The 24,022-nt window shown below is 45.0% G+C and overlaps 1 protein-coding gene across 1 annotated transcript in view; it reads right to left on the bottom strand.

Moving 5' to 3' along the window:
* IGLON5 (IgLON family member 5) overlaps window positions 1-2,393 on the bottom strand; it is a 145,336-nt gene extending 142,943 nt beyond the window's left edge. Inside the window, exon 1 of the mRNA XM_088443607.1 lies at window positions 2,230-2,393. Within this exon, the coding sequence (XP_088299733.1) occupies window positions 2,230-2,393 (164 nt within the window). The remainder of the gene's footprint in view (window positions 1-2,229) is intronic.
* Between the last annotated feature and the right edge of the window lie 21,629 nt (window positions 2,394-24,022).

The following is a 24,022-nucleotide window of genomic DNA, read 5'->3' as shown; positions in this document are numbered from 1 at the left end:
GCACCTCGGGTTCAAGGCCCGGATAGGGACAATGTCTATGCTCATTCAGAATGGGCGTGGTAACTGGGACACTGGAACCTTGTTCTCTGCGTTCACGATGGCAGATGCTGGCTAGTACATGCCCAGGAAACAGCCCTGACACAGCAAGCTCAATCACAATTCATTCGCCGCGCGGGCGCAATGCGGCTGCGATGCATGAACAGACCACCGATTATCGTTCAACTGCGTGAACACTGGAATAGCGTTCACCTCTGAATCAGGTCCTCAGACACTAACTATTGCCCAGTCACAATTATAAACACAAATGAGTTTGTTGCAAAGCCATAGGGGACAATCATATTAGGTACGAATGGTGAGTTTGTTTCTTGAAACTCGCACTCTTCGCAGTGAAGCGCGCTCCCGAGAATTCTCCAATCCAATTAAAAATGCCTATTCGCACTTTTCGCAGCGGAGGGGTGCGAATTGACTGCCAAATGAGATTTGCGGGAAATGCATGAAAATGTGGGGAGACCACCCTGGACCCCCCAAAATGGATAAGTTTGTTAGCAGGACCGTAAAGAAGACTGTTTGTGGGTATTAGGAGGGTACTGTAGGTTTTAAATGGTGTCAAATGGCTTATTTGTGGGGTTTTTTTTAAATGCAAGAAAATAATAAAAAAAAAACTTTTTTGTTTAATCTTAAACAAATTAAATGAAAAATGCAAAAAAAAAGTAGGAAAAAGGGTGATTTTGGGGTACTTTGAGGGCACATTGAAAAATTAAAAAAAAATTATAAAAACAATTATTTTTCAACTAAAAAATTATTGTAATTAAATTTGGGGTGCCTAAACTAACGAAAAAGTTGATTTTGGGGTACTTTGAGGATTTTTTTTTACCCCCCAAAATTACATGTAATAATTGGACTAATTAAGCTAATTGGAAACTTCCAAATGCCTAATTAGTCATTATGGGGGGTGCCCAAGGGGTTCAGCACAGTGTCCCGACATTTTAAAATAAAATAAAGATTTTCCTTTCCATCTCTCACCCTCAGGGAGGTGCAAGTGGAAAGTTGCAAATTCAGTCTGACTGATTCAGTGCGAGTTGCTAATTGGATTGCAAAATTAATTTGCTATGCGAATTCGAAGTCAAACTAGCACCTCACAATTCGCAATAGGATTGACCCCATAGTCTCCATTTAAAACTTTAAACATTCACCAAATTGAAAGAAGCTTTTATTTTGTTTGTATTTTTCTTGGCTGCAATAGATCCCCTTTAAAATTACAAATTACATTTATTTCCAAGTTACTGTCCATTTAAAAAAAACAAAAAAAAAACAGCGCTCATAACATAACCGCTAATACGTAATGGTGCTACTATTTTACCAAACCTGCCACCCGCAATTTAGGACAGGACGCTAACTGGCCATCCCTAAAAAACATTGATTTGTTCATTTGTCCATTCATTTCAATAGCGTGCATGTAAAAAATATTGGCAGGCAGAACCCTTTCATAATTCAGTCACTGATGGTTAATCATGCAACCGTCCGCTCAGCTAACGTGAGGCGCTTGTTCATTAGGGGCCCTTCTGAATCTTCCCCCATCCCTCATACGGTGAAAAAGATGAATCAAATTAATTAGAATTAAAGTGTGAAGGGAATGTTTACATGGAATTGATTCTGTACATTGGTGTCAATGAGTGGACATCTACGTACGGACGGTCGTGCAGCAGCTGTCAATGAGATTCATTAGAGAAAGCTACGGGTCAGTTCATAGCAATTCTGCATTAGCTGTCATCAGCGAGAACATTGGTGAACGACGACCTACAAAGTGAGAGTTCCGCCTGCACATTATCTACAGGCTGAGCGGATCGTCAGGACAATTTTGGGTCACCAGGAGCAGTTGGGACCAAGTGTCTTTTGTAAACAAGGAAATCCTATTATATTGTACTTTTCAGCTGTCATCTCGGATTTGCCATAAAAAAAAATCCCTGGATCTCCGGAAACAAAGCCAAGCTGCCCTTTTGTGTGTCTGTATAGAGAACATTAAATGGAACGAGAGGATGTTGCCTTGCAGCTGTTATTGTCGGTGGGTATTAGTGATGTATTGTTATCTTCAGAAAAACAAACCAAGTAAAACAGATGAAAAGGACAGTACTCAGCAGCCCAAGAGTTTTACACACGGCGGCCTAACTGAAGGACGAAGACCATTTGTCGGGGTAGTAGAGACAGCGGCAGGAGGGTGTGTACACTTACCTGAGAGTGATGGAATCCCCTTGGCAGGCTGTGTAGTTACCATCAGGAGGGACGAACTCTGAGCATTCCACAAGGAGCACTGTTCGGCCAGATAAAGGGGAGCAGGAAGGCGGAAGGTGGAGAGAGCACGGGAAGGAAGCGATGAGAGGGAATGGAATGCACATGGTGGAGGAGAGGGCGGAAAGAGAATAGGTGTGATGGGGAGGGAAAGAGAGAAAGAGAGAGAGACATTGTTAAAAACATTGTAACCTCTGACACATTATAGAAATACAGACATCTATAGCAGGTACTGGCAACAGCAGATATAATACAACATGTGACACATTTGTGTGTGTATACTGTACGAATTGTGATAAAAGCATCGGGGAAGTTATTGATGGGAGGAATATAAGTCCCAGGTTCCTAATCACCAGTTAATGAGCAACCTTGATTGCCAGACTGCTTGTGAGAGGCCGATAAAAGGTGTGTGAGTATCTCTGGTCAGTCTCTCACTGCCTGGGGAGCAGGTTGAGGCCTGCAGAGAGGCAAAGACCATTGGTTGTGATTGTAAGTGCTTTGCTAATAGCTATTTTGTGAGTTCGACAATAGATCCTTCCACCTTGAGAGAGGAAATTGAATGTTAGTTAGAACTGAACAGGCTAGGATTTATTTTTATGTTGTATTTATTGTGTGCTTTCAAATAAAACTAGCTGCGGATACTTGTACTAACCACCTGAACTGGTGTGCTACTTATTGGTCGCTGTGTGCAAGGTGCTGACATTTACCCCAGGAAACGACACCCCTTTAACTGCTCTTGTGATCGTATATACACATGATGTGTACAGTATGTATATATAACTGTGCATGTTGCTAGTCATTACCACACAATTTCTCAAGTAGTAACATCAGTTATTATAAGCCACGGGCTTCTTGGTTTATGCAATTGAATTATTCCTATATTGGCTTGTGGCAGCCTTAGCTGAATATATATAATAGAAAACATTGCCTGAACATAATTCAATTTATTAAAATATAAAACTAGAGCACAATCAGTTCTAGACGTATTTCTATACATTTGAGTTATTTAGAGGATTCCCTGTATATTTAATGGCCAGCGGGACAAGGGCAGGACCGTCACCATAGTAGATCATATGACTGCTAGGGGACCCGGTCTGGCAGTATCAGGGCCCAATCCTACATGAAGAAACATATGTCAAGGATCCCATCACTATAGCAGTATGAAAATGTATGTGAACATTGTATTTGGAAGCTGTTGAGCAATATATACACTGTATATGTTTGGAGAGTATGGAGCCTATTCCAGTGACATTACAGGTTGAGTCTCCCATATCCAAATATTCTGAAATACGGAATATTCCGAAATACGGAATCATTTTGGCATGAATGAGATATTGATACCTTTGATTTTTGATGGTTCAATGTACACAAGCTTTGTCTAAGGCACAAATTAAAAATATTGTATAAAATTACCTGCAGGCTGTGTGAATAAGGTGTATATAACACATACATGCATTCTCTGTGTATATTTGGGTCCCATTCCCAAGATATTTAATTATGATATGCAAATATTCCAAAATAAAGAATATTCCGGTATCCGAAATGCCCCTGGTCCCAAGCATTTTGGATATGGGAGACTCAACCTGTACCACTTGCCTGCTAAGACGTGATAGGACTAAGATTCATGCTGCAGCACCCCCTAGTGGTTGCTAGCTGATGCCATTGTACCTATCTTACAATGACTTCTACTATACAGCTTTTCCAATCTTGCATACAGTATGTTTCGCTCCCTTATCTGTGCTAGTGTACATAAATCCTTATAAACTTTAATATCAGAGGAATGTACACTTTAGGGCACAAATATATTCATTACAAACTCTTATCAGTGCTAGAAACAGTTTCCCAATCACTCTTTTAGGTGTCCTTTTATTCAACTCCAGCGACGAGGCTGATTTTAATTTTTTTTTATAATCTCTACAATTTACCACTCTAATCTTCCCGTGCCACTAAGCAAGCGGGAAGTTGTGGGCTTGTCCCTGACAAGGGTCGACGTTTTATCATAAAAATGCAGTTTGTGCCACAAGCCGTGGCACGCATCCGAAATCCTGCAAACCGGGACAAATCTCCCGCTCACGGGAGGATGGGACAGAATTCAAAAGTAGAGACCACCCCAACAAAAGCGGAGCAGTTGGGGGTGTGGCTGTTTGGTTTCATTTACTGCTTCACCAGGCCAGTCTTACAGGATGTGCCCTCGCCTGCCTCGGACCACACTATCTGTGTGACACATTTGGGGCTTTCAGTTCTACTTGGTGGAATTTTTTTATTTTTTTTGCAAAACAAATATTCAAATTTGACAAAATGCTTCATTTAAATAATAAAGCATTTTTTTATTGATTTTATTTGCTCTGGTGAGATCCGGCAAATCTCACCAGTGAAGGGGGTTACTAACAAAAGTGGTGACTTCGTGATGGGTAGGGCCAAGCCCAATTTCAAGCTAAAACACCAATTTTTGCCGCAGATAGAGCACTTCACTCTTTAATAAATATCCCTTAGACTTTTGCAGCAAAAAAAGTTTAGTATTTTTTTATTTATTAATCACATACATTTCGCCTCCTCCGATTCGGATGCACATCGCGCGTAATGCTGATGTTCATGAGCGATTATCTGCCACTGTACATGCGAGAAAAATTCAGGCAACCCGTGTGGCGCAATCGTTACCCTGAGTGCTCTAGCGATTGGCTCCGACGGTATCAGAAAACGAGCGGCAAACGCGGCTCCGGCTACGTGTGACTCAGAATCAGGCCCCTATAGCTTTAACCGATTTCATGTTTTAAAATAAAAAATCAAAGGGGGAAAATAAGCTTCATTAAACGGAGTATGAAGAAGAAACGTCTTAGCTCCCCCTGAAGAGCGCAGCCCTAGGCGACTGCCTTCATAGGCCGCTGTGGTAGAAATGCCCCAGGCCCTTCCACAAAACCACAATTCTTCCAATCCATCAACCAGGACATAAATAAGTATTAATACAACTGTGCGTCTCTATCAATCCATGAAACGTTTATTTGCCATATTTTAGGAGTTGTATATTGTGCCCGGCATAAGTACAATCTTATCTTGTAATAAATACTTTGCTTGGGAACGTAAGCGAAAAATCATTTCTCCTTGTATTGGTCTGGGTGGTTTATGAGCATTCAATGAAATATCTTCTCAGAGATCCCCTGTGCCGGCAGGAGGGAGGCACTGATATCTGGCTGATAAATGTCCTGCAAATTGCCGCATTTCTCATGGTAGGGTCCGTCTGCTGTTACAGTGTAACGCTCGCTCTGCCGGGAGGGACTGCAATGTGCTAATAAGCGCACAGTCCCTCGCTGGTGGGACGAGAGGTTTAGGGAGACCGGGAACCCCAGGAACCTAAATCTCTAACCCCTTTGTGAGCTTGTTTGCAGCACAAGTATTCCCTTTAACTGTGTTGTTTTTATTGTGCTTTCGTTTGTTTACATTTTATGGCTCCATCACCAACATAATATTATTATTATTATTATTATTATTATTATTATTATTATTATTACTATTATTATTATTATTACTATTATTATTACTACTATTATTATTATTATTATTATTATTACTATTATTATTATTATTATTATTATTACTATTATTATTATTATTATTATTATTGTAATGTTTTTGACAGTTGTCTTCCCAATGATTAACACAATCAGGTTGTGTGTTTTAAAACCATCAATTATCCTTGTATCCAGATCAGTTCCCAAAATACATATCATCCAACACCAACAATCCCTATCTTCATGGAAAAGTCCTGACTCTTACAGGCCCATTTATCATTTCCTATTTGAGGTATAATCCCCAAAAACACCTTTTTTTCAGGGGTTAACCTAAAATATTAAGTTTCGCCCGGATGTATTAAGGAGGGACCGCAGCAGGTATTGGAGATCCCTCCATTCCCATAGGTTTCTATGGTGAGGCGATGCTGCCAGATTTACCAACATCCGGAAAGCGATGCATTCCGCATATTGCACCCTGCAGCTAACGCCATCTGAAGATGACGTTAGCCATTGTAGCCAATGGGCTACACCGTGCATAATTAGCCGGCAATGGCGGCTGTGCATGTGTCGTCTGCGGTACTGTGAATGCGCAGCACCCCCGGCCCTGGCCGGCAGCTCTCCGAGCACATCGCAGGGACGGGCTCCTTTCATAGCCCATGTCCATGCATGTGCCGGATAATACATCCGGGCGCTATGAATGCATATTGCAATGTGATCATGGGTGTTAATGTCATGCCCAGATCGCACTGCAATAGAGATCATTAATAAATGGGGGGCTTAGAGGGAAAAAATGGATGGAAAAATAATGGTGAGCGTTGTTTAATTTTAAAATGGTCATCACATCTATTTATAAAGCAGCGGTAACAATGTTCCCCACGATTAAGTAATGCAGATATGATCTATTATTATATTATTATATAACATTATTATCTATGTCGATACAATCTAGCTGTACAACATTCAGGGGTCTATTTACTAAGCAGTGTTAAGAGACAGAGTGAAAAGTGATAAGAAAGTGATAAGGTGCCAGCCAATCAGCTCCCAACTGTCATCTCACAGACTGTGTTTGATAAATGACAGTTGGGAGCTGATTGGCTGGCACCTTATCACTTTCACTCTGTCTCCTAACACTGCTTAGTAAATAGACCCCTCAGTATAACTGCGGTAAGTGGGGAAACAGAAGTTTAAACAGCGCTGTCAGCAGGACTTGTATCGATTTGCAGTTCCCACGGTTTGTCCTAATTTCTGTTGTGAGGATAAAAACTCCAGGTGGGAATTAGTTTATATTATCTTACACCCAGAAACCAATTACTATGTTATAGTTTAGACACAGACCACATATATACGTCCCACTCCCAGGTAATCCAAGTTTCCCAGCAAAGGTCTATTTGTAAATCGGGAAAGCTTATATTTATATTTCCTGATGAATCAAGATTATGGGGTCTCTTCAGCACCAGTGACGATGTTGCACAGAATATTATCGGGCTACATCGTCACGAGTTTTTATCAATGATGATAATTTATTGCTACTATGCAGCAATATTTTGTGCAGGGACAGCGGTTGCGATAACACGCTGTCCCTGCGATGTCACAGAAGGCATTGTTACCGGGATTCCGAAAACAATCCCTTCTGTTTGTTCCTCTGCGCAGGCTCAGTCTTGCGCTCGGGAACAGTCTCCGTCCCTGCTTGCGGTGACCGCCGACGGGGTAAGTACAGCTCCAGCCTGTCCAAATTGATTAACATGTGTGTACAGTCTTTATACTAGCCTGTATATATGTATATTTATGTGCTTTTATATTTAACATTTATATATAACAGGCTAGTATTTATTTATTATTTATTACCAGTTATTTATATAGCGCACACATATTCCGTAGCGCTTTACAGAGAATATTTGGCCACTCACATCAGTCCCTGCCCCAGTGGAGCTTACAATCTATGTTCCCTATCACGTGCTAACACACATACACACTAGGGTTAATTTTTATTGGGAGCCAGTTAATCTACCAGTATATTTTTGGAATGTGAGAGGAAACCGGAGTTCCTGGATGAAAACCCACACAAGCACAGGGAGAATATACAAACTCCACACAGTTAGGGCCGTGGTGGGAATTGAACCCATGACCTCAGTGCTGTGAGGCAGTAATGCTAACCATTACACCGTCTGTAGTATAACGCCTGTATACACAGGTCTATCACTTTTGGCAGCTTTAACATGCTCTAATTGGACTTACCTGTTGGCGAGCGCCAGAAACCAGGACCGGAAACTGGGCGTACTTACAAGATGCTGCAGGGACTTATGGGAAAATTTCCCTCTGTCCCTGCAGTTTTCGGGACATTTAAGTATTTTCTTCATATAACGCCATTCTGAGATAGCATTATATAAGTAAGGATTTAATACTTTTTGCTTTGCTGAATAGCAAAGAGCGTTAAAGCACTGTAGAGATCAATGGCTGATCCCTACAGTGCGGTACTCAGCGAGATGGGAATTAATAGAGAAGATAATTGCGTTATCTTCTCTATTATCCCATTGCTGAATAGGGGATTTACATAAAACATATGGAAATCACAGATTCCATATTTTTTTATGTCAAAAAATAATTGCTGAATAGAGCCCTAATGGGTCTATTCATCATCACTTAATTTTCACAAAAGCACATTTTCACCTGCAATTGTAAAAATCACGGAGGTAAAGCAGGAGATGTCACAGATATCTCCTACTTACCTTCCTCTGGCGGAATGGCCCGCTGTCTCCAAACACTAATATGGGGAACAGAATTCATCAAGCTCCGAAAATATTATATTTTCGGAGCTTGACTGCGGGAGCATTCGCCATCTTCAGATGTCAAGTGCTTCCGCTAACCGCTCCTTCTCTATGGGAAGGAGTCCTGGGTTGTGAAGAGGGATCCTTTCGGATCCCTCCGCCCCTGTCCGGCAACTTGCGTCGGACTTCAGGGCGATTGTGCGCATGTATGACCTGTAGGTCGCTCATGCGCAGTCCCGTCACTGCTCCGACAGGAGCAGTGAAAAGATTCACTGCTCAGAAAAGAAGCAGTGAAGCGGCTCGTGGGGACAACTTATATCGCATCAGCTGTCACCGCGCCGTAGCAATGATGAATTGTTCCGATAGCCGCGGCGAGTCAGAATGTTAATTATCGGGGTCAGTTCGGTCCCTGATAACTAACCATGAATAGGGCCCTAAAATAGTCAATTAAAACATTTGCTGTTACATGGAGGCTATGACATGTTGTAGAACTATAAGGGGTATATTTACTAAAGTGAGAGTTTCTAGAACTGGAGATGTTGCCCATAGCAACCAATCAGATTCTAGCTATTGTCTTCTAGAAGGTGCTAGTTAAATGTTAAGTAGAATCTGATTGGTTGCTACGGGCAACATCTCCACTTCTAGAAACTCTCACATTTAGTAAATTAAATATACCCCTAAGTCTCATCATGGCTATAACAGAATCCTATAACTTAGTGTAGGTAACCTTTTTAGTTATTGTGGAACTACACGTACCAGCATTCTATGCACTATAAACCTGCAACTGAGAAACAGACAAGCTGTGGACTTCCAGCTATTATGGGATTTGTAGTTCTACAACAGGTGGAACGCTGCTAGTGGCCTAAGCCACCTACTGTTTCTGTGTATGGGATGACAATTGTGGGATGAGCGTAGAGGCAGTGTGAAAGCCTTACCTCACTGTGCTGCACAGCATTACAAATTCAACATATAAATTGCATTGCAATGTGGTCTTATTAGATTCCACAAATGTCCCTTATCATAGACGTCAGCCTGACTCAATCCATCCGGGTGATAATTGTCTGCTCCTGCATTTCAGCACCGACTCTTTTGCTGAATTAACCTGGCCTGAATGAATTAATGTATGTATGCAAAATGCTTGTTTTATATCAGTTAATTAACTAAGCCAAGGTTAAATCACGAAAAGAGTCAGCGCTACGTTCAGGCGTTCAGACACTTGTCTCCTGGATGAAATGGGTCGGGCTAATCTCTCTGCAGTATTATTCCTTAGTATCGGTCGTCAATTATCCCTAATTTGAAATTTTATAGGAACAGTCCCAGCTTGTGAATATTTGCCTCAGGGAGTCTGTCCTTATTTTAATAGCTTTCTAATGAAATGTATGTATATATATATATATATATATATATATATATATATATATATTTATATATAAAATCAAAAAACATAGGGCACTCACCAGTTCTTCCGCTTGTAAAGAGGTTTTTTTTTTATAACCTAGACTCACATGTCACATTTAAGGTTGACGTTTCAGTTCATTGGGACCCTCGTCAAGACAATCATGTTTCAATACATGTTACAAGATCAGCAGAAACCTTATATGTGACATGTGAGTCTACTTTATAAAAAAAAAAAAAAACCTCTTTACAAGTGGAATTGGTGAGTGCCCCCTACTTTTTTGATTTTATATTCCTGGACCCATGAATTTGGATTTCCCAGTGTGGTGCACCCCAGCTGCTGGACATTAGTGCGAGGTGAGTGCAGATGATTTGGCATTCCAATGCCCAGGCAGACAATTTGCGGTGGTGCACTGCAACAGCTGACAGATACAAAGCTGCATAGCGGCACTCCAACGGACTGTAACTGAGGCACATATACCCTGTATCTATTATATTTATATTTATATATATATATATATATAATATATATGTATATATAAAAAATATATAATATATTTCACCCTCCATCTCTCAGAATCTATTGTTTCAGCTCCTTTATGTCTTTCTGTCTCTCCGCTGTTCATCTTTTCTCCTTACACCCCACTCGCCCCATTGCACCTCCCCCCACCCCCCGTTTCACAGCCCCATAGGTTTGTTTGCATGGTTATATACCCAGCACCCTCAGACATGGTTTATGAGAAGCCAATGACAGGATGTAATTAGTACAATTCTCACTGAGCCCTGTCGTACTGAATATTCAATATATCAGGGCCAAAACCATTCATTTTGAACCTGTAACAAAGGCGGTGGGTGTTTACAGTACAGCAGGATGCAGTGTAGCATGGCAGAGAGATGATGGTAGGGATGCCGGGTGCAGAATACTGTGACATTCTGAGCGCTGTGCGGGGAACGCCAGGCGGTGGGGGCTCTCTCACTGTGCTACACAGGAGGTGTAAACAAGTATATGCTGTTTACATTAGGGAGAGTTTATACAGGAGCCGAGTGCTACAAATCTCCCGCAGACAACTTTTATAACATAAGCGCTTCCTAATCAGTTTTCTCTGCAGTTTCCTAAATTGCAACCAGTATATGGAGCTACCCAGCGATGCCCATAGTACAGTGATGGGCAACATGTGGCCCTGGGGGTCTTATGCTGCCTCTGGGAACCTTTATACGCCGCCCCCAGCTCCTTCCTGGTTCAGTGTCAGATTTGTTTGTTATAAATTGTAACACAGGAGCTGATGCAGAGATGTCCGCAAACCCCATGGTGTGCATACATCTCCGATGGTCTATGATCTGTGCATGCGCAGGTCCTGTACTGCGAGATCACTTGCAGTGACCCTGATTGCCATACCGTGGCCGCTTGGGGGTGGCGACGGGGACTGGTTTCCAAAGACGTGTCACCTCTGTTTTGTGGGGCGTACCGATGCCAGTGTCTACGGAGGTAGGACGGCCATTCTGAGTAGGCATAGGCTTACTCAGATGGCCTACGCAGCGGCCGATGGTCGCCATGGCGGTCCAGTGCTCCTTCCAGTTCTCTCATATTGGAGCTTAGTCAGACCCGGTCGCTAGCTCTACGAGCTCGCAACCGGGCCGGTTGCTCCAGTGCGCATGCGCACGACGGAGCCGGCTCCGTCGCGCGCATGCGCGAGACCCAGCTAAGGACGGGTGATCCGTCGTTAGGGGTCTCGTAGCAGGCGGGGCGAGGTGTCGATGTTGAGTGACAGCTCGCCCCATTTGCTGGGCGGGCCGGGGGCGGCCCGGGGGGCGTGCCCGGGCCAAACGGAGGCGTTCCTGTCTGAACGCTTGCCGTTTGGGGGCGGCCCCACTGACATCATCAGTGATGTCAGTGGGGAGCTTCCTGCTCAAACAGAGCAGGAAGCTCCCTGGGGCTTAAGGTTGACGAGACCCAACCTTAGGGTGTCGTCGTAAGCCCCGATGGTCGCAATGGTCTTGACCATTGCGACCATCACCCTTAGCGGTCGTTAGAGCTGTGGGTGTTAACCCACAGCCTAACGACCGACATGGAGGCGGCCGTTCAGAATGCAAGTGGCCGCCCTGTTTCAGAACGACCGCTTGCATCCTACGACCGCCTCTGAATGAGGCCCATAGTGTCGGGTAGCAGTTTAGTTTCAGGAGGACCACCAGCTATAGTGTGGGGCTTGCTAACGTGTGGAGGTTAACCAAACATAGTTAATCCCTTTACAAACATTTATGTACAAAGGAGTAAGCACAGCCAACGTAGACCCGGCAAATTTCATCTAACCCAGGGTGGGATGTACTAGAAGGAAAATGTGGGCAAAAATAAGAGAAAGCTGCTGTTTTCAGGATTTGGCCGCATTTTCCATATGTACCAAGCTCCGGAATGCAATACATTTGACCATGTGGGGAACGCTATCTGGCATTGCCCAATAGAAGCCTATGGGCTTGTTTTTGCGTTTTGTGCTGTGAAGGATCCATACTGTACCCGATAAGTGGTGGGATGTACTGCATTGGCAATACTGCTTAGTACAGGGGTAGCCAACCCTGATCCTTGAGAGCAACCAACAGTGCATGTTTTCCAGGTCTCTTCACAGAGGCCGGGATGCAATAAACGGAAAATGCGGTAAAACCCGTTTACTGCATTTTCCGTATGCATCAATCAGCTGGCTGCTGGGCTCCGATGCGGAGGGTAACGCCAGCTTTGGCTGGCGTTACCCTATAGAAGCCTATGGGCTTCTACCGCATCGCGCTGCTAGGGGGGATCCGATCAGAAGTCCACTGTGCAGCATGGATCGCAAAGGACAGCTCTTATCGGAAGAGCTGTCCTTTGCTGTACTGATCACACATGTTAGTGCATATGCCATCAGTTCCAATGCTATGTCCGGCGGTGTTAGGCGGTAAGTGTTACTGCATCCCGCCCAGAATCACAAGTGAAATAATTAGCTCCACCTGTGGATCTTTTCAAATGTGTTAATGAGTAATGACTAGACCTGGGCACCTGCTGGGTGGTCTGGAAAATGTGAATTGTTTGTCGCTCTTGAGGACCGAGGTTGGCTACCCCTGGCTTAGTACATCCGACATCCAACAACATAGATGGAACCGAGGAAAAAGAAAGTATGTACTGTACCTGGTCTCCTCAGTCTAGATAAATGATCCCTACGGGTAGATTTATTTCCTGAAGGTAGTACGGAGGGGTCTTTTGTCTCAGTAATACTCAGAGGATTGATACAAAATGGCAACCTGCGTGGGTGTGTGGGTAACACGACAACTTCAAGACGTAAAACATGCAAATTACGACAATGTTCGGGAAGGTAAAAGTGTATCAAAATATGTATTCAGCCTGTAATAACAAATAAGCGTGTGCTCCTGCGTGACGATAGAAGTAAATAGGTTTTATAATGCGCTGTTATAGAAAACTGTACAATGTGATTTTTGTTTTGTTTGGATTCACAGTGGGATTTGTTACACACTGGGAACTCGGAATCCTCTTTCCAATTGCCCACGTGTTTGCAGGGAATGACACAGAGTACAATATCTTTAACGTTCTGCATTGGAAGCCGCCGTGTAACGAGACACAGTTGCGTTTAACTCAGATCAACAGATTGTGGAACATGTGTCACTGTCCGGATATCCGATGTGAGACCCCTGGGGAGAGCTCCTTTGGTAGGTGTAATGTAACCGGAAGCTGGGACCCATCAGCCAACAAGCCCAGCGACAGAGAGTCGGGTGCTTTTGTAACGCCAAAAGAATCTTTGGATTACATGATATTTTGTTTATTTTTGGAAATAATTAGCAAAGTGGATTTGCCAACCTTTCAAATAAGCTAATTGGGACATTTAAAAAAATATTTTTGATATCAAAACAGCAGCAGGATTAGGGAAAATTGCTTTATCTCAAACAAGTTTAATTTGTTTCCCTGATATTGTTCACAGTTAACCCCACGCCCCCCACTCTTAGGACGCCCCCTCCAAAGACGTTCTTTTTAATTCCTTTTTATTAGTTGCTATACACATGATGCCATATTTTTCAGTATGCCTGCCTCACACCTCAAGCCAACAGCACTTATTAACAAACCTCTCCACTAACACAAATGTTTGATTGGGCACGTATTGTACAAGTGTTCATCTGTATACAAATCAAATAAGGGATATATGGAGAGAAAACCTTGAAGAGAAAACGTTTTCCCTAATGGCGGCTTAGTACGTTATCCCTAGCGGAGCCCATTCATATCCCACCTGACAAATATTTATATGGACATCAGTGTTAACCTTTGTGTCTTCTTGTTTTATTTACTGCCCTGACTGCATGTTAATTTTTATGTGCATCTTCTTTAGTATAAAACTGTTATGTTTATTAGCTTCCTGGCATTGACTGACGAGTGAATTAGCTCTATCTTCCTTATATTTCATATTTCTGGATGATTTAGGACTGCCTGTATGATAGTAAACCACACATCGCCATGACTAACCAACACAATCGGATTGTCCTTCATTTTCCAAGGACAGTCCTACATTTTGGAGATTAGTCCCATCATTTTTTTTAGACTAACATCCAACGCCAAAGTGACACTTTTTCTATATGCTAATTACATTTCTCAGTATCTAGGGCCTGTTTCATTACGGATGGCAACTGCTTATACGCACACAGATGGACGATTGTTGCGTACGGCGCATGCGCGTATGCATCGCGTGCGCGAACCAGCCACTGCGATCGGGAATGCGATTGCAGTGACGACGCAGACCCATCGCAGAGTGATTGACAGGGAGTGATCGTTTGGGGGTGTTGGCGGGGGGGAGGGTTTGGAAAACGTAGGCGTGTCAGTGCGTTTGAACGCCGTTGCAGCGGCGTGCGTAAATTAGCCACGGCGATGGCATACGCAGACTGAGCTTTCACTGCGTGCGATGAGGTTAGCAAATTCTGAGTAAGGTCAGACCTTGTGCAAGTGTGCGTGAGGCTGCGATGGTTCTCGGTGTTACAGATGGTTTCGCAGATTTGCAAGGTATTACGGATGTGAGTAAGGGGAAGTGGGCGTCCTTATGTTAGGCTGCGACGGTATTGCGATTGCACAGAGGCACCGCCCCCCCTCCATCCTACATCACAGCAGCCCAGCACATGCTGCTGTGTGCTGGGCTGCAGTGGGAGACTGCTCGCAGCAGCTGGAGCAGTCTCCTATGCCTATGGGGGGAGCGACCATGCTGATCGTGACCCCCATTGGCTATGCGCCAGGATGAGGGGCTCACAGTGCCCCCCTCCCAGTGAAGCGGCGCTGCTAAAATGTTTTTTTTTTATTCTGTGTTTTTTTCCTAAGGGGACGTGGTCACGCCTTCCCTGATTAGGCCACGCCCCCTGTTACCCGTGCCCGCCGCGGCTCTTGGCTGCCCTGCAAACATTAGCTTATTTTCGCAGTGGGTCTGCGTGCGTAATCGCAGCTGCGATCGCAATTCATGATATGGGAATTAAGATTAGTGAATTTCATAGGGATATGACTCCTAAAGTATCATTTACAATCATCTGCCATTGGTTCTTCAAATCCTCAGTGACTATCACCTATCAATTCCTATTAGTAAATATTTAAAATACTGTGTTCTACGTCCCAATGCCAGGACATCCAACATTCCCACTCCTCATTCCAGTCCAGTGACTACAATACAACCTCGTTGGTGAATAATGTACAGTACTAACTTCAAACTAATGACTAGTGCCTACAAATGAGATTTCTGCCCTTGTGACTCCTGTATCATCTAGTGTCTAATGTATGGCATGACTAGCATTTTGCAGCAAATTTAACAAAAATCAAAACACATACTGTAGAGTAATTTTCACAATTAAATCTAATCAACATATGAATTAACATTATTCTAAAACTCCTAGGAGACAACTATTAATAATATGAGTCCCATTTTTGGATTTGAGGGCCTGATTCAGAGCCGGACGCTATTTGCGGACGGTCGTTCCAAAAAAGGGGCTGGCTATTTAAATTGAGCGCTCGCTCTTTGCAGTGTGTTGACGCCTCTATGTCTGAGCGAGCGAACGAAAAATGCGCTCACTATTTTGTAAAGACGCCCCTTTGCCGTTCGCATGACACGTCATCTCCGGTATTTATTAGATTAATCGGGAACATCGAAAGACATCAGAACTGCTCGCAGTGTTTGTGGTAGGTTTTTCTTACCGCTATCACTGCGAGCAGTTCAGGCTAAAAGACAACCAAGTGACGTGGTCGATGACGCTCCTGTACTAATTATGCACTCCCATAAAAACGCCCTTTTGACAGTTTGGCACGCCTGCGTTCGGATCTCCACTCCCCCGTTTTCAAGCACCTTCCCCTGTTACCACCCACAAACGGTACATTCTGTCAATCAAATTAGCAGGCCCTCGTTGTTTTGCGAGCGCACGATTTCCGACTGCAATGACTGGTTTGCGCATGCGCATTACGACCCATACGCATGCGCAGTTGTGCGAACATCGCTCAGAGCGAACGAGCAGCCGCTTACGAGCGGCTCTGAATCAGGCCCTGAGTCCCCAAATCTGGTGAAGACACTTCATTAGAGATATTTGCACTATGGAGGATACATTTTCCGCTCCAATGCTCTTGCTCCATCTTGTGTATAGTAACCGAAGGTGGTGGTGCTACTGCGCTCTCCTTCTTTGATAATTGCTTCACCAAATTAACATTCAATGTCACTGTGCTTTTGATCTTCTGATTGAGCTAATGGCTCAAGCTGAACTATATATATATATATATATATATATATATATATATCTTGTAATTTGATAGCAACCAATCTCCTAAGTATCTTCTTGGCGTATTGGTGCAGAAACCTGAGTCCAGTTGCATTCCTTTACATGAGCTTCCCATTTGGAACACTGGGCCTGATTCAGAGCCGGACGCTCTGAACGAGCTCCCGCTCTGAATCAGGGCGTTTTTTTTTTTTTTTGGTGCGTCCCCTCCTGGACGCTCGCATAGCTGTGGGTTACCACCCACAGCTTATGCGAGCATCCATGATGATGGTCGCGATGGTCAAGACCATCGTGACCATCGAGCTTGCGACGAGACCTTGCAGTAGGGTCTCGCTGCCGCAAGCCCAGGAGTGATTTTGGCTCTATCAGAGCCAAAATCACTCCCACTGACATCACTGGTGATGTCAGTGGGGCCGGACCCAGACGGTAGGCGTTCCCATGGCAGCCACGCCCCGGCACGCCCACCAAAGGGGGCGTGCTGTCACTCACCATCGACAGCACGCCCCCTTTGGTGCGAGACCCCGAGCGACAGGGCTTCTCCGTCGCTCGCCGGGTCTCGTGCATGCGCACGACGGAGCAGCCTCTGTTGTGCGCATGCGCATTTGGGTACCATCGACCCGCTTGCGAGCGTCATGCGCTCGCGAGCGGGTCTGAATGAGACCCACTATTCTTTTGGAACATGGACATAGGCCTTGCTTCCAAATATTCCCATCTGTTGCATCTCAGACTTCGTTCTGTTTCACCGCTCACCTGACATTCTCTATAGAGCTTTAATGGGTAAATAATTACGGAGATAAGAGGTTGTCATTATTGCTTCGCCGCTATATGTGTCTGGATCAGAGTGCATACTCCATCTACTGTAACAAAGAGTACGGTTCTTTGTCACTGCCATAGCATTCGATTAAGATGATATACAATAGGTGATACTGTGGTCTGGAACATAATTCTGAATTTTCACAATGGTTTGTGTCTTAACACTGGTATATACAGTCACATATAACATTATATAGTATCTTTGTTATAATGCCAAACTAGTTGTTGACTTCATACTTTTAGAATTTCCCCGGTACAGTACATCATGCTTGCTGTGAAGCATGTAGACTAGGCATGTCAAACATGCGGCCCGAACAAACAATTTATGAGGCCCGACAGTGTGGGCCCACATATATATAATATGAGGCCCACACCTCTGCCACGGTTGGAGCTCAGCTCCGATCGGGCACTGTTTACTTTATTTAAAGCTGGCAATGCTGATCTCTGAAGCATTCAGAAGCCTTTGATCACTTCAGATACCAGCGTTCCCCCGATGAGAGGAGCCTGCGCCTGCCGCTCTAGCTCTAATTAGATCCAGTCAGCGGCAGCGTCTACCCGGACGGTGGGAGTGAAGACGGCGTGGACTGGGGCGGTGCCCAGCGGCCATCGTGAAGAAAGGTAAGTACTGCCCAGGTGAGAGGGACCTGTTCTATACTGGGAGGGAGCACAGCATAAGGGGCATTATTGGAGGCACAACTTAAGAGGCTTTGCATAAGGGGCATTACTGGGGGCTCTGCATAAGGGGCATTACTGGGGGCACTGCATAAGGGGCATTACTGGGGGCACTGCATAAGGGGCACTACTAGGGACATTACTGGGGGCTCTGCATAAGGGGCATTACTGAGGGCTCTGCATAAGGGGCACTACTAAGGACATTACTGGGGGCTCTGCATAAGGAGCATTACTGGGGGCTCTGCATGAGGGGCATTACTGGGGACACAACATAAGGGGCATTACTGGGGGCACTGCATAAGGGGCACTACTAAGGACATTACTGGGGGCTCTGCATAAGGGGCATTACTGGGGGCACAACATAAGGGGCATTACTGGGGGCACTGCATAAGAGGCACTACTAGGGACATTACTGGGGGCTCTGCATAAGGGGCATTACTGGGAGCGCAACATAAGGGGCATTACTGGGGGCACTACTGGGGACATTACTGGGGGCTCTGCATAAAATACATTACTGGGGGCTCCGCATTAGGGGCATTACTGGGGCACTACTAAGGACATTACTGGGGGCTCTGCATAAGGGACATTACTGGGGGCTCTGCATAAGGGACATTACTGGGGGCTCTGCATAAGGGGCACTACTGGGAGCATTAGTGGGGGCACTACTAGGGACATTACTGGGGGCACAACATAAGGGGCATTACTGGGGCACTGCATAATGGGTACTACTAGGGCACTGCATAAGGGGCACAAATTCATGTGGCATTACATAAAAGGCTAAGGGGCACTACTACAGGGGGCACTGCATTGGTTTTATTAATAATAAACCTTTCAAAATTGCATATGAGACTATTTTTTGTTGCGGCCCACACACTCGTAGACCTTGAATATTCGGCCCGGTTGGTATTTGGAGTCTGACATGCCTGATGTAGACTGATCAGAGATAAATCTGGCTAAATGCGTATATTCCGGAATCTCAATGCTCATCAGGCCACGTGTCCCTGTATCAGGTCCAGGGACTGCTCGGCTCTGCTACAGCAAGATTTCCGTGTCATTTTCCCTTTCAAGCAGCTAAAGCATTTCATCATCCGGCTGCACTGATCAATCCTGATACTGTTAGCAAGCTGTTCTTTAGCTAGCTTACTTATTGCTGCAGGGTTCCGCTGTCCTAGATGTCAGTGCCACATATGGGTGCAGTACATATGCCAGTCATGCTTGGCACTGTTGGCTGCTGCTTTGCACTTCGGCTGCTACAACTATTCAATAAGTGTTCCTTCCACTACTAGAGTGTGAGTCCCCATTGTGCTTTGTCTTATTCATTTCTTCACTGACAACAGGTTCCTTTCAAGACTAGGGTCCTGATTCAGAGCCGGTCGCAAGCGCTGGCCGCTCGCTGTAAATGTGGGCGTTTTATTTTTTTTTCTCTCGGCCGTTCGCAAATCTGTGGGAGCCCACCCACAGCTTGTGCAAGCGGCCAGGAGACCATCGCGATAATCGCGACCATCGGCCTTGCGACGAGACCCTGCGGTAGGGTCTAGCTGCCGAGAGGCCGAGTGGACTCCCTGCTCTAATAGATGTCAGTAAGACCTCCCTACAAACGCCAGGCGTTCCTAAGGGAACGCCTGCGTTTGTCCAGCCACCCCCCTTACCAGCTCACAAAACGGGGTGAGCTGTCACTCACCATCGACAGCCTCCCCATCTTGTTGCGTGCCCAGTAGCGACTGAACTTCAGTCGCTCGCCGGGGCGAACGCACGCCGGACGCTGGCGCGTGCGCAGCTCCTAAACATCGGGCCGCTTGTGAGCGCACAGCGCTTGCGAGCGGCTCTGAATCGGTGCCTAGGTACATATAATGCATTCACTACTGGTATCCCTCTGGTCATTATAGTGTAGACTAGCCGGCAAACTCTATCCTTCCCCCGCACCTTCTGTGGTCATATAGGTAATATGGTAACTCTCTATCTTGGTAGAAATGAGAGAAGAAGCCTTTGTCATTAGTTAGATGATTCATTATAAATTACAAAAAAGGACTGTGCTATCTTCTTCACCTAGAAATGTGGCAATAAGAATATAAGATAATAGTGTTTAATCACATATATTGTCAAACTGCAGCTATCGTCCCATGCTGAGAAAGGGCTGATATTGAACAAGAAGATGCTGTGACCAGATGTGACTAGGGAGAGCGCAATGTTCTAATCCATCCCTCTTGATTGGAATTGTTCCACGGAGATTGTTTAAAAGCATTTGGGGATGATGGGAATTTAGGAAGGAGATGCATGAATCCCAGGTCAGGTAACATAAACTTCATGGTTTGCACAGTGACAAATCCAGACACAAACGGATTACAGGTAGACTCATAGTAAATACCGATGCAACTGACACAATATGGTTATCTGGGGATTATCTGGGGAAACAAGGAACAAACAACAGATACAGCCTTGGGCAGTGTGCGCTATGATGAAGGTGGCACCGGGGTAACTTAACCTTTGGTGATGCCATTGTGTTACCCGTTTTTGTCACAGAGGCATCCACAATGGAGCTAAAGGCAGTCTTAGTACCTGCAGTACTGTTATCATCTTTTTTATAGCAATGTTGGCCTTTAGCTGATCACTTTGCTGACTCGCCCTAGCATCTCAAATTCAGCAGGTGACCTTTAGGTGACCAGGTTTCTTCTTGCATATAAAATAGTCTCAATCTCGTGTCTTTAATGACGATTCAGCGCTAGGCACATTGTCATGGCTTGTGTCGCTATTAGCTGCTGGTCTGTGGCAGCCTGCCTGTGACATTACAGATTGTCAAAGCATCAAATGTGGTCATAAGCCTTCTCAGATGGATGGGAGACCACTAAGTATCGATGATGCGGCTACTTGGCCTGTCCATTACTATGTCTTCTGTAGCCTGCACATGCCGGCCCTAGCGTAATTAGGTACGTGTATCACTTTCTGAGTAACGACCACATACTGCGGAGATGTGCTCTTTCTCTAGCTCCTCCCACCTGAGCAAACGTTGACCACCATCAAGGCTCAGCGTGATGGCACTTTGATCCTTTTGAGCGGCCTCAATAACCAGTCATCTATAAATAAACCATGTAGCAATGATACATTTATTTGCATGCAGGGTAAATACCGGCTGCTTTTGCATGCAGCCCACAAATGCTGGACACCTTTGTTTTTACTCTTCTATTTACTGTAGATTTGAGTTAGGACACGGCCATCTCAAATCTAAATCTCTCTGCACTTGATACATCTGCCCCACCTGCAATACAACATGGTGTTTGCCAAGGTGCAAAGTTACCTGCTAATTTCCACAATGCTCCCAACTCAGAAGTAGCTCCTTTGTGGCTCATGCAGAGCTGATAGCAAAAGTGGCATAAATGACTCCCCCCAAAATAAAGAGAGAGAATGGGAAAATAGCGTAGCTGCAAAATATAATATGCGCACACACACACAATCTTGCAACAGCCGGTACGATGTAAAGATATATCATGTCTGTATACACACTGCATGATCCGCCGTACAACGGCACATATATCGTTACAGTATTAATGTTAGCAAACCGCATTCTATGTGGCACTGTGCCATCTGATGTGGAGCCCGTCAGGTGGGAAGACACAAGTACACAACTCATCAAACGACAAATTGGGTGTGCACACTATACGATGGTCATTGCAATCCATTGTGAATCGCGAGATTGGCCAATATATTGCATATAGGACCTGATTCAGAGCCGCTCGCTAGCAGTGTGCGCTCGCAAGCGGCCCGATGGTTTGCGAACGCGCATGCTTCGTTCTGCGCGTGCTCAAACTACTCTGTGCGATCACAGGCCACTCGCTCGCCCAGCAAAGACAGCACAGTGAAATGAGTGACAGGAGAGGCCGTTTGTGGGTGGTAACAGGGGCAGGACACTAATAACGGGGGAGTGGAGGTGCGAACGCAGGCGTGCCTGGGTGTTTCAACGCCGTTTTTAAGGCGTGCATAAATTAACAGGCAGCATCATAGTACACGTCACATGCCTGTTTTTTACACTGAAGTCCTCGCAGTGCTTGCGGCAGGGTAAGGAAACCACAAGCGCTGCGATCGCAACCGATGGTGCTTGATGTACCAATGTTTTAATAAACTTCCTGGAGATGATGTGCGCTAGTGGGCATCTCTACATAGGCTAATGGGCCCCATGTGGGAACCTTGATAAGTGCTGGGCGAGCGACATGGTGGAGACTGACTGACTAGAGACCAGGGATCATACCGACAGGTCCTCCGCTGATATCTCAAATTCCCTCCTATACCTCATTGACGATGGCAGAACTGAGCTGCAGTATTTTAAACTGTATTATTATGATCATATGCTACTGAAGGAGGTCTCAGTCATGTACCTGTATACAGTAAGCTCTGGATCATGGGTCTACTCTTAAGTTGTGCATAAAGTGATTGTAGTTGCGGCCAGCCGCGAAAAAAAACTACCGTGAAAATAAATGTTGAGCACCACTACTCAAGTATATAAAACGGAACTGGTTGCTGTAGGCTAAAGTATACTTTTACCATATGGACCATGTAATCAAAGCCGGCCTTTTGCAGGCATAACTAATATTCAGCCTTTCAATCCACTAGAGCAGTGGTGGGGAACCTTTGTCATGCCGTGGGCCATGTTGACATATATAACATTATCGGGGGCCCAGTGCAGGCCACGCCCCCTCCGTGTGACGTCACACAGAGGCGGGACCACAATCGCCAGTGATTACAGCACTGCTGCATAGGTTCTGGCAGATGACGCTAGCAGAAAAAAGCTCAGAGGGCCTTATATGGCCCCCGGGCAGGAGGTTCCCCATCCTTGCACTAGAAACTATTGACATGTCTGAGGCACGAGGCACATAATTGATAGGCGTCCTTCTCAGGAACAACGGTACGGCCCGCACAGTGAGTAGGTGACGGCTTCTCTTCAAGTAAGGAGCGTTCGCCCACCAAGGTCGCCCGATCTGTCACATCAGATAAAATGCTGGGAGTATGGACCTGATACACAAAGCTGAGACGGTTAATGAGGTCGCCAAGTTAAATTGTACAGAGATGCAGGGAGAACTAGAAGAGAGATTTGAGCTACCTCCTGAGAGCATAACAGCTCAGTCAACTAAACAATGATTGAGAGGTGAATAAAAAAAAAAAAAAATAGCAAAACTGGAATAAGGCTTCGGCCTACACACTTAATGGATATAGAATGGCGAGCGGGAGATGCGATGACTGACAGGCTCGGATGCAGCATGTATGTAAAGAGGATTAAGATGGAAGTACTGACCTTGTGATTATATCAGAGGGTAAGATACTGTACGGAATGAGAGTGCCTGAGCCTGGTAATTGAAATCACGCCACCTGCCCCGCATTGCTTTGTACTGTCAGCTTGTAGAATCGAGCCCTTCAGATTTAACCGTGTGACTAATAAAGGGGTTTCCTCTGTATTGTTATGCGACTTTCAATCATCATATTCATCTTTCCACACTGAGACCGTGATTCTACACAGATAAAAGCACCGGAGGGGGCAGCAACCTTCTTACCTACTGTAGCCAGGGATGTTATTGTATTCATATTATTGCTCCTGTCCTAGCGGTATATTGTACTGATCATCATAGAGGGCTTAATAGCAATATTAATGGGAATGCTACAAAACAATCTCATTAGCTGCTGTCTGTGCTATACGGTCTTATTACAGGTGGTAAGAAGATTATTAACTAGGAGGAAATTTAGCGCAACAGAGAGTATCCACACCCATCTTGTACTTATCATGGGCCATTCACGTGTGACACACAGGAAACACTAGTTACATATGTGTGTGTGTGTATG

The sequence above is a fragment of the Taudactylus pleione genome, unplaced genomic scaffold (assembly GCF_031769625.1).
Source record: "Taudactylus pleione unplaced genomic scaffold, aTauple2 ptg000332l, whole genome shotgun sequence".
Classification (NCBI taxonomy): Eukaryota; Metazoa; Chordata; class Amphibia; order Anura; family Myobatrachidae; genus Taudactylus; species Taudactylus pleione.
Note: the sequence above shows the minus strand (reverse complement) of the source record. Positions and strands in the feature narration are given on the sequence as shown.